Source organism: Melanostigma gelatinosum (assembly GCF_949748355.1).
Source record: "Melanostigma gelatinosum genome assembly, chromosome: 1".
Classification (NCBI taxonomy): domain Eukaryota; kingdom Metazoa; phylum Chordata; class Actinopteri; order Perciformes; family Zoarcidae; genus Melanostigma; species Melanostigma gelatinosum.
This window is the reverse complement of record NC_136634.1, coordinates 2636815-2650821: the sequence shown is the minus strand read 5'-3', so window position 1 is coordinate 2650821 and position 14007 is coordinate 2636815. Positions and strand designations below refer to the sequence as shown.

Here is a 14007-nt window from a genome sequence, read left to right as displayed (position 1 = left end):
ATTGTGCCTAAATTCTTACCTGGACAGATTAATACACTTCATGAGCTCTAAATACACAATATATAATTAAGTATATTTATAATTCATTTCATTTTATTTGACTGTTTCCTATTTGCATAACTCTCTCAAGTGGAAAACTCTGTAAAACCTCAAACAAGTCTCAAACATGACTCTCTTTTTTGGATAATATTGAAAATAAATTAGTTTTATTGAAAAATTGGTTTGATTTTAATACATTATAACTAAATGTGTGCTTTAAACACATCTTTGTTTTATGTGAATTGAAAGAAAGATGATCAATATACATTTATAGACAGAGTTCAGATTAAAAGAGTGTTTGAAATCCAATGTTTGGGTGTCATAAAGGGACCCTGTGCTTTCTTATAAAACGTACACAACTTTCATGTCTTTATAGAAGTTGTATCAAACAAAGCAACGTGCAAGCGCTCCTCTTCTCACTGATTGGTTATTTGTGTTTACGTAAAATAAATCATAATTCCAACGTTTCATAAAGCACATGAAAGCATCAGAAATCGGTGGCGTCTGTCGTCAGTACGTCATCACGTCGTCTCACTGATCCTGGGAGAGCTCCTATAAATAAATATTGGGAAATAGTTTTTAAGAAGTAGTTCACAATGAGCTCCACTTAAAGCAACTACAACAGTGAAATCCAGTTTTAACATGAACGCATGAGTAATAATACTAGTATAATAGTGTAACAGTTGTATAAATAATGGTTTGGTCCCATGTTCAGGATCTTCCATCTCTCTTCACCCTTTCTGGACTTCTTTTACTTTGTATTTTCTGTCAGGAGGTTAAAGTGTGGAACGCAGCAGCTGTTCAACAATCTGAAAATACTGCACAAGTCCTGCATTCAAGCTCCATATCGCAGTAAAAGTATACGTAAAGAATCAAGAGTAAAAGTACTCTGAATGTGCAGAAACTGGTTGCTATATCATTATATATTTCATTATAAGATTGTACATTTTTTTCTGTTGTAGCTGCTCGAGGTGGAGCCAGTTTTAACTGCTTTGTATACAGTTTGATCCAGTGGTTCACAACCTAGGGGTCGGGCCCCTCCAAAAGGGACACCGGATGAATCAGAGGGGTCGTGAGAGCAAAGAAGAAGAAATTAAGTTCTGATCGACACATTCATTTGTTTTAAACCTTTTTAACCTTTTCTTTTTGTGTGTGAAATATAGTATAGTTTTACAGTTTTAGGCCTCAAAGTTTTATTTAAATGAAACCGTGTGAGAGGTTTATTTCTTAGATAAATCGTAAATGTAAAGCTGAGAATCAAAACATAGAAAATAGATACCTGCAAAATAAAAGCATACACAGCAAAATAGTTTTTTTTATCGGCCACCTGAGGAGCAACATGAACTTTAATATCTTGACCAACGTTTGTTGGTTTTAAAGGTGTTCATTAATAATTAAATCTCACACATTTTCTTTCCATTGATGAGAACAAAATCATTGATGTGACATTTTTGTGATAATTACTGGAAACGTCTCAGACACACTTTCCACACGAGACAAACTCGATGTTTTCAAAGACATTTCAGGTTATTTAAAAAAAAGAAACATTTTCCAGGATGTTTCCATGATTGGCTACAACTAGTTCCAGGTTTTCCAGGATGTGATGTTATTCAGAGACAGCAGGCGGCGCTGCTGCTGCACTCACCGCTCTGTGTGTGTGTGTATGGGTGTGTGTGTGTGTGTGTGTGTGTATGTGTGTCTGTAGTTTCTCTAAAAAAAGCTGTTCTCTGTTACAGATTTGAGTGATTTTTCTTTGATACAAAGAGTTCATTTTGAACCAATAAGATTTCAAACCGCCGTTAAATTCAACTCAAACTGGTTTAACCTTCAGCTGAACATGAACTCTACAACTCAATAAAATCATATGGTTTTAAACTCCTGATGCACACCTGTTCAAAACCCCTTCGTGGTCACAAAGTCCGCCTCGTGTTACATTTAATTCATGTTTTGGGGATTTGAACTCGTGTACGTTGAAGTCCAGGAGGCAGCACAAAGTCAGCTTGATATTTTTTCCTTAAACCTGTTGATTATTTTGGCGTCGGCGGCAGATTATTAATACTAGAATTACTCTGGATGAGATTAATTTAACCTCAGACTCCCAACAGACTTCGTCTCTGCATTGGTAGAAATATAATTACATGTCTTCAATGTTGTTTGGATTAATTTTTTAATTTCTTTTGACTTGAAGAATTCAGGTAAACATAAGCAGCACATATAGAACATACAGTATGTAACTAGTATAACACACACAAATAATTTAAATAAAAATGTAAGGACAATTATGTTACAAAAACAAGAGTATATATTCACATAGCTATAAACAAAGTTCAGAGGCTTTAGAGAAACATGTATTTTCCAGAAGGGTTTTACTTTTTTATTGTTCAGTAGACTAAATGAAGAGAGCTCTAAATTCAAAAAGAACAGGTGTCCTGATGAAACTGTTGAATGTCTGATGGACCCAGAAGCTGATGAAGAACACGTGACGGTCCGTGGAGAAGAGTTGAGGCGGATTTGAACCAGAAGTTGAGTGATGATTGTTTTATTGTGGTGGGGTATTTGATGACGGGTGGTGTAATTAAGTACTCAGATCCTTCAATGAAGTAAAAGTATCAATACTACACAGTGAAAATACTCCTCTACAAATAAAAGTCCTGCATTCAAAACCTTTACTGCTCTGTGCCGTGAGTTTTCAGACTTTTTATGTAATAAATAAATGAAAACGGACAAAATAAAATCAGCACTGTGAGAGAAACCCAAAGTTCGTCACTGACTTTTCGATGCGTTAAAGACTTTTATTTTGAAGCTTGACCCCGTGACCTCTCTTGTTTCAGGTTCACACAGCCAGCAGTCGTCCTCTCCTCTCCCGAGAGGTGGAGGGCAGAGATGGATGAATCCCACAGGAGGCTCCTCTCCGGCCCGTGATGGATGCCGCTGCCTCGGACGCTCAGGACGCGGCGAGGGAGCGTGGCGGCGAGGAGGAGGAGGAGGAGGAGCAGGAGCAGGGTGTAGGTCAGGGTTATATATAGAAAACAGATGATGAGCCCCCTGCTCTGCCCTCTCCAGCTGCATCCACGCAGGTGATGTCATCTTAAATGGACGATTGGCGAAGTGGCAGAGCAGCTGTCCCAGCACAGCAGCGACTGACCCAGTAAAGTAAACTCCCCGCAGCATGAGCAGGTCAGACGGAAGGTAAAAGGTCATTCGTGGTGTAAAGGGGTCGTATTCACAAAGAAAAGCTGCTAGTTTTTGTTCTGAGAGTAATTTATCAATCAGTTAAGGGCTCAAAGAGGCCGTCCAGAGGTCTAAGACCTGCTCACATTCCAGAAGTATTCAGATCCTTTACAAAGTAAAAGTACTAATATCATACTGTAAAAATACAGGTATAGGTATAGTGTTACAGGTAAGTGGTGTAATGTCAGTACAATTACTCAAGTACTGTAGTTAAGACACTTACTTTACCAGAGTATCTTTTTCAGATTCTAATCCTTCGCTTTCCTGTCCAGTTAAAACCACGTATCTCCAGATGTGTTGATGTTGAATGTTTGTGATAAACTGAAGGATGAAGTGTTCCTTTACGTGTTGATAAAATCCTCCTACTTCAGCTAAATAAGCTCTTTAAAAACCTCTTGGATCAGCTGGAAAACACATTGTCACAAAGCTTTGTTCTTCTAGAGATACGTGGTTCTCACAGGACAGACGCTACAAACATGATGATCTTATAGAATATGATGCATTGATGTCGATTAAACTAACCAACAGGATATACAGGAGTTAAAATGTAACATACACATTAATGCAGCAGGAATATTAATCCAGAAACATCATATTTCATATTTCAACAGGGCAACATTTTATTGCACAGAGTACTTTTCTTTTCATACTTTAAGCACATTTGCCTGATAATAGGTTTTGAATCCAGTATTTTCACAGTGTGGTGTCAGTACTTTTACTTCAGTTCAGGATCTGAATACTTCCTCCACCCCTCCCTCACTGAGAGGAGCAACTGAAAGAGGAGCTGCTGACTCACTTTAACTGAAGTGAAAGTAAAGTTAGTCTGAGCGACAGCAGAGCTGCAGTCGAGACAAGTTTCTCTGTTTCTCTCTGAAGAAACATTCAAGTGAATCCAGCAGCTTCTTCTCAACAACACAACAGAGTCTCTGACAAACTCTGGTGAGTAAACTGTTCTTCAGACTAAATACACTCACTAAACATTGAGTCCAAGTTTAGTTCAAACCAGAATCTGACTGTTTGACATCTTGTTTTATCTTATAAAGAATATTAAGCCGTAGAAATGTGTCATTTTAGATAAAACCATCAGAGGTAGAAACTAAACCACAGTGACTGAACTCTGGCTAGTTAAAGGTTAGACAGAATACAGTCACAGCTAGCATTAGCTTAAGCTAATTCACAGACCTGTTTCCTGTTTGAACTCAAAACCTCAGCTCTACTCAGACAGGAAGTTCAACTCAGAGCAAATGTTTAACTGAGCTCCATCGGAGGCCGTGGGGGTAATAGATATAAACACGTGTGTGTGTGTAATCTTCTCAGTGCCTGCAGCACACAGGAGCTAATTATATGAGACTGCATTTCCATGTCTGTCATGTTTTTCGAGGACACACCTGCCTGGATCTTCTTTTCTGAACCAACCAGTTCTGCAGTTATTTACCAGTTTAGCTTCTCTCTCTCTCTCTGCCTCAGCCCATGAGCAAGGCAGCCAGACTCAGGCAGGCAAAAGAAGACAGATGGAAGTGTTTGTCTTCAAAGAATACTTCTAGTATTATGTTTTCATAGTAGTGTCCATAATTTCTCTTTCCGAGATCTGGAACAAGGCGACGTCACTAGAAAAAAGAAAGAGTACTAGTAACCAATCACGTTGGAGCTGGCTTTTGTTGAATGCAGGTTAACAGTCTTTGTGGAGATTAATAGAGGCTGAACACATTAGGTGAAATATAATCTGGGATCTGGCTATCACGTGATGATGATTTCGATTTTTAATGGTTTGAAGTCAGCTTGTAAACTGGGGCGGGATTTCAGATGAATTGCAATATTCTATCGCTCTGAATGGATTCACAGATTAAATATATAGATTTCTGTCTGACATTTTTATAGTTTATTCTTTTCATATTGACAGAACAACAAAGTCAGAACTGTGTCACGAGGACAGGGTGCAACACCAGGACGCATTAGCGTCTGGGCACATGTCGGCTTTAAGATGGATAGATACTTTATTCATCCCCAGGGGGAAATTTGTATGTATTGTATTTATAACTTAAGAACGAGCCTTTAAAGAATTTCATCATTCATCCTTTAACAATAATATGAATTTTGATAGTTGAACTTGGGATCCAGCTGTTCTGCTCAAATGCTGCAGATGAAATAGAATGATGGATAATGGACACTAATCTTAACAGTTAATTATCGACTTGTCTCAAAGTGTCTCAAAACTTTCATTCTCTCTACTGACCAGCAGGGGGCGACTCCCCCAGTTGTAAAAAGAAGTCTGGTTGTATAGAAGTCGATGAGAAAATGACGAATTCTCTCTTGATTTATTACCTCAGTAAACATGAGTTTATGGTCTCAATCTCTAGTTCATTTAGTAAATTATGGTCCATTTAGAGTCAAATAGACCATAAAGCGGGGTTGGGAGTTGTCCGTGTTTTCATCCTCTGAGTGCTCTCTTTTCTCTTCCTTGTCCTCAGAGTGTAGATATGTCTGCTGCCAGCTGTCTGCTGACTGAAGATCAGTTTCTGTGCTCCATCTGTCTGGATGTGTTCACTGATCCAGTCACCATACCATGTGGACACAACTTCTGTAAAGCCTGCATCACTCAACACTGGAATGTTAATGTCCCCTATCAGTGTCCCAACTGTAAAAAGCTCTTCTACACAAGACCTGAGCTGCAGGTCAATACTTTCATCTCTGAGATGGCTGCTCAGTTCAGACAGTCAGCTCAACAGAAAGCCAGCAGCAGCAGCTCAGCGCAACAAGCTGCCAAACCAGGAGAAGTTCCCTGTGACGTCTGCACTGGAACCAAACTGAAGGCCCTGAAGTCCTGCCTGGTGTGTCTGGACTCCTACTGTGAGACTCACCTGGAGCCTCATCTGACAAGATCAGGTCTGAAAAGACATCAGCTGATCGACCCTGTGGAGAACCTGGAAGGCAGGATGTGTACGAAGCACGATAAACTGCTGGAGCTGTTCTGTAAGACCGACCAGATGTGTGTCTGCATGCTCTGCACTGTTTCAGACCACAAGACACATGATGTTGTTCCTTTGAAAGAAGGATATGAAGGAAAGAAGGTTGAGCTGGAGGCTGAAATCCAGCAGATGATCCAGAAGAGACGACTGAAGCTTCAGGAGATCAAACACTCAGTGGAGCTCAGTGAGGAAGATGCAGACAGAGAGCTAGCAGATGGTGTTCAGGTCTTCACCGCTCTGAAGGAGTCTGTCGAGAGAAGCCAGGCCGAGCTCATCGACACCATCAAAGAGAAGCAGAGAAAGACAGAGAAACAGGCTGAAGGCTTCATCAAAGAGCTGGAACAGGAAATCTCTGAGCTGAAGAAGAGAAGCACTGAGGTGGCGCAGCTCTCACGCACTGAAGACCACCTCCACCTCCTCCAGAGCTTCAGGACCCTGAACGCTGCTCCACCCACCAAGAACTGGACAAGAGTCAGCATCCGTCCACCACATGAGGGGACTGTGAAGAGAGCTGTGAATCAGCTGGAAGAGACGCTCAGTAAACAGATGAAGAAGCTGCTCACTGAGGCCGAGCTGAAGAGATTTCAGCCGTCTGCAGTGGAGGCGACACTTAATCCTGATCCAGCACATCTTTATCTCATCCTGTCTCATGATGGAAAACAAGTTAAACATGGTGATGAAGGTCCCTCTCTGAACGACGGACTCGGTGCCAAGGGCACCCGTTCTCTGTTCGACAGCTTCTGTGCCAAGGGCAACCGCTCTCTGGCCGGCAGCCTCGGTGCCAAGGAGACCCGCTCTCTGACCGCCAGCCTCGGTGCCAAGGAGACCCGCTCTCTGACCGGCAGCCTCGGTGCCAAGGAGACCCGCTCTCTGGCCGGCAGCCTCGGTGCCAAGGAGACCCGCTCTCTGGCCGGCAGCCTCGGTGCCAAGGAGACCCGCTCTCTGACCGCCAGCCTCGGTGCCAAGGAGACCCGCTCTCTGACCGCCAGCCTCGGTGCCAAGGAGACCCGCTCTCTGGCCGGCAGCCTCGGTGCCAAGGAGACCCGCTCTCTGGCCGACAGCCTCGGTGCCAAGGAGACCCGCTCTCTGGCCGGCAGCCTCGGTGCCAAGGAGACCCGCTCTCTGGCCGGCAGCCTCGGTGCCAAGGAGACCCGCTCTCTGACCGCCAGCCTCGGTGCCAAGGAGACCCGCTCTCTGGCCGGCAGCCTGTGCCAAGGAGACCCGCTCTCTGGCTGGCAGCCTGTGCCAAGGAGACCCGCTCTCTGGCCGCCAGCCTCGGTGCCAAGGAGACCCGCTCTCTGGCCGCCAGCCTCTGTGCCAACGGCACCCGCTCTCTGGCCGCCAGCCTCGGTGCCAAGGGCAGTTTTTAAATGGTAAAAAAAAAATGCAATAATAATACTGAGCTCCCTAACTAGCCACAAAAACAGGAGATAACAGGAATTACAAAATAAATGGCAGTGAACCCCTAGACAGCTTCCCCAAAGTGAGACAACATAGTTCTATAGTCAGGAACAATCAAAGCCCCAGGTACGGCAATACCAATGCTCTCGGCACAGCAGCGAACCAACAGCTCCACAGGCCAAGAAAGAACAAAAGAGGGACACCAGTGGATCTCGGTGTTGATATTCAGGTCCACTGATGAACTGATCACAAAGCGGCGTGGCAGACCTGAAACACAAACACAGCTCTCTTCTAAAAGGAGGCATAGTCAAGTCAGTCATCTCCTGTTTTTGTGTACACAATGGGAACAACTTGGTTCACAGTACCACCATTTTCATCCTTTCCCTCTTCTTTTAACATAGTCCGTGAAACCCATCAAGATCCCCTCTTCTGCATAGAATCATTTTCTCATATGCTACCTCCGTCACACCATCAAAACATTTAGCGAGACTAGCATCAGCTTTTTGAGCTTCAATCGGGGACTCACGCGTCACAGGCAATGGTGACAAAATCACTGTGGGAGTGGATAGGTCCAGTTCAGGAGGTGTAGAATCCCGACGATCAAAGGGGGGCAGCTTGTCTTCTGCAGAGGCATGTGCAAGTATGGAGTCTGGCAGGTTGGTTGCCTCTTCCTGTTTACGAGCCTTCAACTTCAACACTTCATCCTTATCTGGACTAGTAACAGGGATATTCACAACTTCAGGACTAGGCAGTACCATATCTCCAGCTATATCATTTCCCATGATGAACTCAAACCCTTGTATATGAAATGAGTAGGGTGCAGCAACATCAAATAACCCAGAGATTAGCTTTGACTGGACATGCACACGATGACGTGGGGCAGGTACGTAACCCATCTCAATGCCCCGTACTATTGCACTAGCTCCACAGGAGGCATCAGTGCCGAGAGGCAGAAGATCAGCGAGAATGAAGGACTGCGACCCACCAGTGTCTCAATATCCTCACTGGCCTTCCACAACTCCTGTCACCGTTTTGATTAAACCAATACGCTTGGATTACTTGTAGGCTGATATTTGCGCTCGAGTCAGACACTCAGCGATAACATGACCAGTTTTATGACAGTAGGAACACCACATGTCTGATGTTTAAGTCGCAGGGGCCCCTTTTGGTCGTTGAGTGAGAGTCTGCATTTCTTATGATTGTCTCAGGTAGGTTTGAGATTCACGAAGAGCTGCCCGAAAAGCTTTTGGAAATTCTGGATGTCAAATCAAGAACCTTATATTTCATTGTAAGAGTTTGTATTTTTAGTGAAGCTTCTGAGAGAAAAAATATATATGAATCACTGTCCGAAGATCTTAGTTTCAGAGTAAGCTTTGACAGGACACTGACAGAATTGACACCGAGCGCATAGTATGACATTAAATGTACAAAAGAAAAGACTGAAATAAACTGCAGAATATATTTAATATCAATTCTCTCTAAAAACACACTGCCACCTTGATGGCCTTAATCATTTGCCCAGAGTAGGACTTCCTGTCCGAGCAGAGCTCTTGGGAGAAACTGGCTGAAGGCGTCAAAGAGCTGGAACAGGAAATCTGAACTGAAGAAGAAGCACTAGGTGAAGCAGCTCCCATGCTGCGAAGACCACCTCCAGAGCTTTAGGACCATGAACGCTGCGCCACCCACCAAGGACAGGAGTCAGTCCAGCTTCATATAAGGCGAGAGCTGTGAATGAGCTGGAGGAGATGCTCAGCAAACAGATGCTGGCTGAAGCCGAGCAACATGCAGTGGATGAACGATCAGCTTAAGAAACTGTAAATCTCAGTGTAAAAGGTGTACGAACAGCAATATCACAACTTATTTGGAAGCCAAGCGGTACACATGTAGACAGATACTCAGTCAAGCTTCTAGTGAAAAGTGTTAGTTCTCACCAAACCGTGTCTGGATTGAATTTTAAATTAGGAATTTCCTTTGTTGGTTTTTGTCCTACAAGGTACATGAGTTTAGTTATGTCATATACTTTCCTCTGAAGACTATTGTGACTGAATAAAATCAACAAATCCTTGACAGAATAAAAACCGCTTTTACATTGGATTTTTTCATTCATTAATTTCATCTGCAAGAACTTTCAATTAAACACCGATGCGATGGTGGAACTGCCCATTAACCACACAGATCCATTAACAAGTTACTGGTTCAGAACACTGTTTTCCTGGATAATTGGCGCATTAGTCAAACCAGTCTACAAGCTGGGATCCCTGAACGGGCTAATGCTACGCTCAGGTCATTGGCTGGTGGACAAAAAGGACAGCAGAGTTGGTTAAAATAAGGATTGTGGCCGATGACCGACTTTGGCTGATGTGAGCAGTCATGCATATGCATGTGGAGTTTTTAGAATTAGTTTCATTTAAACTGCAAAAGTCAGATACATTTGTTGACTCATTGAAACATTTGGAAATTCAGTTTTACTTTGAATCAACCGCTTTGTTCTGGTGTTTCTTATGATGTCTCACAGTATTAAGAGCTTTAATCACAGTAAAAGTTATTTTTTATTCACTGTAGAGGTCTCTCCTTCACTGTGATTGGTCCAACAGCAGTTTCCTGTTCCCACCGAGCTCCTGCAGCAACAAAACAACAGTTTCTAATATATTACAGTTACCCCTGGATTGGATTAAATTAAAGGGTTCACTCCCATACGAAGGGATATCTTGTGCCTCATCTAGTGAAGTTTTCCATTATAAAAAAAACTATAACTCAAACAGTAATATATCTTGACTACATTATTAATTAAAAAAAATCTAATCAATAGAACTTTGACATAAAACTGTAATTTGACCTAAATTACACACTCCTAATTATTTGGACATTAAGGTTGAGTATGTGATTTTTAAATGCTGTTGGTACAGACATCTGGGATTTATATTAACAGTACAGTAGGTTCAGGTTGACCCAGCATGTGCCGAGTAAAGCTTTAGTGGAAATGCGGTGCAACTGGTTTTGGAGTCGACCGACTCACCTGTTGCAGTCTCGTGGCTCCCTGTTGCACAGTCTGAGTCACAGCAGCTACAGACTTGATGGCTGCCACTGGCCTCCCTCCACCTGTCAACAAAAGCTCTGCGTCATCGTTTGGAGAAAAGGTTTCAAAATTCTGTCATCTGTTCACTTCAGATTTTTATCACATTTTAGTGATCCTGCATGATGTTCAGTGCACAAAAAGTTACATTAGTTATGATTTCTGAGAAGAAGTTTGTCAGTCACTGATTTCAGATTGTGATATTGATAGATTATAAAGTTCTTTAGTATTTCAGCACAGAAACACTATCAAGTATTGGCAGCAGATGCATGATGGGAGTTGTAGTATCAGTGGCGTCTCACCCGTTGGAGAATGAACAGGCCTTGTTTGTGGCATCAACAGCTCCAGCAGCTGTGGTGGCTTTCACACTGCAGGTGATGTAGATCTACAGAGACAAAGGTGTTCATTCAAGTTGTCAACATAGAAACAGCGGCTGTCTGGAAGAAAGGAAACTGTTAGAAAAGCCCAGGTAAAAGCCTAATCACGCAGGAGATAGAGGAAGTCTCACCACGCCATTGTCGTCCTGCTGGAACCTGAACGCCTCCACCTGAAACTGCAGTCTGTCGTTTTGGGTCCGAGGCAGGAACCGAGAGCTGGAGCCTGTCAGCTGACTGTCAAAAAGACACCTGAACACAACAAAGAGGACCCTCAAGCAACCGACTCTGACAACGATTGAGAAGAATACGGCGTTTGGGAGAACATGCTGCGGTAAAGCCATGCTGGTTAAACTAAGATTTTTTCAGAGTGGAGGTGGACTTTAAAAATCCACCACCAGTGAAGTAAACTCACCCGTTGTTTCCCAGGAAGACGTATCGAGGGACTGTGTCGCTATTCGCGACCAACGTGGCCACGCAGCTGTCCACCGTCACTCTGAGGGGGACGTGATGAAACTGTTTGACAGACACTTCAAACCTCATCATGTCTCCCAACAGGAACACAGCGGACGGACGAGCGTACTGCCAATCATCTGAGGGACAGAAGACAGGAGTGTTCAGAAAAGAGTTAAACTTCACAAGAAATCTAACATATGGTGGCTTCCTATTAAAAGACCAGCTGAACCTCAGAGGTGGAAAATAACTTCACGTTTTGTACAAAGTACAATTCTGTATTCCATTTCAGAGAGACACATTGTACTTCATATAATTATGAAAAATAATTCTTACGTAATCCACTGTTTAAGTTCCATGATCTACCCTACTCACCTGTAAAGTTCCCCTTCACTTGAACAGCACCACCAGGAAAATAATTGCTGAAGTTGGAACAAAACACCCACCAGTCAAGAGTTTGATGGAGAAGTAGAGATTTTCCTCCGAGCCTTTGGCGATGCTGAAGGGACTCAAGGTCGGCTGCAACAGCGAGCTGCTCACGTCATGCTTCCTAAAACAAACAGATTAACAGCAAAGATATGACGAAACACTTCCATGTTCCCCAGAAGACCAATCGACAACAAACCTTTAAGGACAGAGGTGGAGCGTAGCTAGGTAGCATGTTTACTCAGTACTGTGCGTACATTGTGCATCAAATGGACGTCAAGCTCGGCAGCTTTAGATTATACACCAAACTGTTAAATGATACATTGTAGCGTTAGCTTTCCAACAATCCAAACATGAAATTCAGTTCAACGCCGACACTAAAGTGATGAACACATTCATGTTTTAAGTGGTATTCACGTACATCTTCCATAACATTTTGTTTTCCTGGTTTAGTTGTATATAAATCTGACCTCTGGTAGAGACACTGGATGTTGACTGCGACGTCTCTGGCTCGGATGATTTGACTGCCCCCCAGAGGACTGGGAGAGTAGAGCAGCGTGAAGGTGTAGATGAACGAGTCCTCAGACATCTGAAAGACAAGTACTGGAACATTAACAATTATCAATAACTGGCACCAAATTTGCAACTTTGTGACGCTTTTTAGCTACAGCACAGTCACCGTATGACAAAGTTACATTACACCACCTGCTCAGCACCAGACAGGCTCAGTTAACAAGCCGGTGAACGTGGTGGAGCATTAAGCTGCTGAAGACCAATATCTCCCTCAGGAGCTGATGGAGACCAAAAACAGAGCTCGAAGTGACACATTTCATTCATCAGGTGGACGAAGACGCACCAGATTCTCAAATCAGCCAATCGATACTGAGACTGTATTCATCATTTGGGCTTTAATAAAATAGTGAAACAATTTATAGATTAAAAACAAAAAGTGGGTTATCTTTTCACATAAACACTCACCTTCAGCTGACTGCCACATCCGTGCAGCTCTGACTCAAAGATCAGGACCTGCTCTTCAGGATCTTCCCAAGCGGCAGGACATCCTCCCAGCGTGACGTCCGCAGCCCGGACAGGTTTACTCATCCCCAGCAGGTCTCTCTTTGCCTGCACCCAGACGGAGCTCTCCCCGCAGACTGCGCTGACGCTGTCGGCCGCCGACGGAGCCTTTGGCTGAAACTCTGGAGGGAACTGAGGCTCCTCCTCAGCCGGTGGCTCCGGATACCTCCAAGACAACGGTGCATGTAAAGACTGCTTCTCCTGGACTGCTGGGAGGGAAGGTGTCATCAGTTTCATTGGTAATGCTATGAAGAACATAGCCTGTATAAAAGTGGAGCCATTGGTTTGTGGAATGCAATTTTGAAAGCTCGATTTTTGCAACCATGTGAATAGGAGAGACCATACAAGGACTGCAAAGGAGTGACAGAGACGCTGTACATATACAGTGATCACCTGAGTGATGGTCACCCAGCACCTCCGTCCTGCATGTCAAAATGAAACAATCACTCCATCCGATGCTGAAACTCATTCAATTTCTATAGATTAAAACATTTGACTGATAAATCAACCACATTGATCATCAGATATCAAAAGTGGTCGGTGTTGTAGTGATCCCTGTGGTGCGGGTGAGGTCTACCTGTCTGGCCCTGGACTGGTCTCCGGTGTCCAAACCTGCCAGCAGCAGGTTTAGGGTTCCACTTGAAGTCCAGCGCCGCTGACACGGCTCCACAAAGAAGCCAGAAAAGGATTCTGACTGACCCGGCCATGTTGAGGAGTCTATGCTGTTTCCTCTGTTTGATACACGCTCACCTGTGCACCAGTCTTATTTATAGGGTAGAAGTTTGGCTCCGCCCACCGTCTGATTGACTTGATTGCTCCCCAGCTGGGCCTCGTTCACCTGCACCAACCGGCTGAGACTCATTGGAGCTTCATGCCAATCACACAGAACTTTAAATCTACAGTTTGCAAATACCTATGTATGTATGCAGTTGAGCATGGATGCTCATTGTTGACGTTACAAGAGAGTGAA

The 14007-nt window shown here is 43.5% G+C and overlaps 1 protein-coding gene across 1 annotated transcript; it reads right to left on the bottom strand.

Moving 5' to 3' along the window:
* Window positions 1-7701: 7701 nt before the first annotated feature.
* On the bottom strand, window positions 7702-13744 carry LOC306782834 (zona pellucida sperm-binding protein 3-like; the record flags this gene model as incomplete). The annotated part of the gene is made up of 10 exons (XM_079276310.1): window positions 7702-7904; window positions 8164-8346; window positions 10654-10736; window positions 11013-11095; window positions 11219-11336; window positions 11500-11677; window positions 11984-12087; window positions 12434-12552; window positions 12942-13243; window positions 13615-13744. The coding sequence occupies 10 exons, from the start codon at window positions 13742-13744 to the stop codon at window positions 7702-7704; spliced, it is 1503 nt and encodes a 500-aa protein (XP_079132436.1).
* Between the last annotated feature and the right edge of the window lie 263 nt (window positions 13745-14007).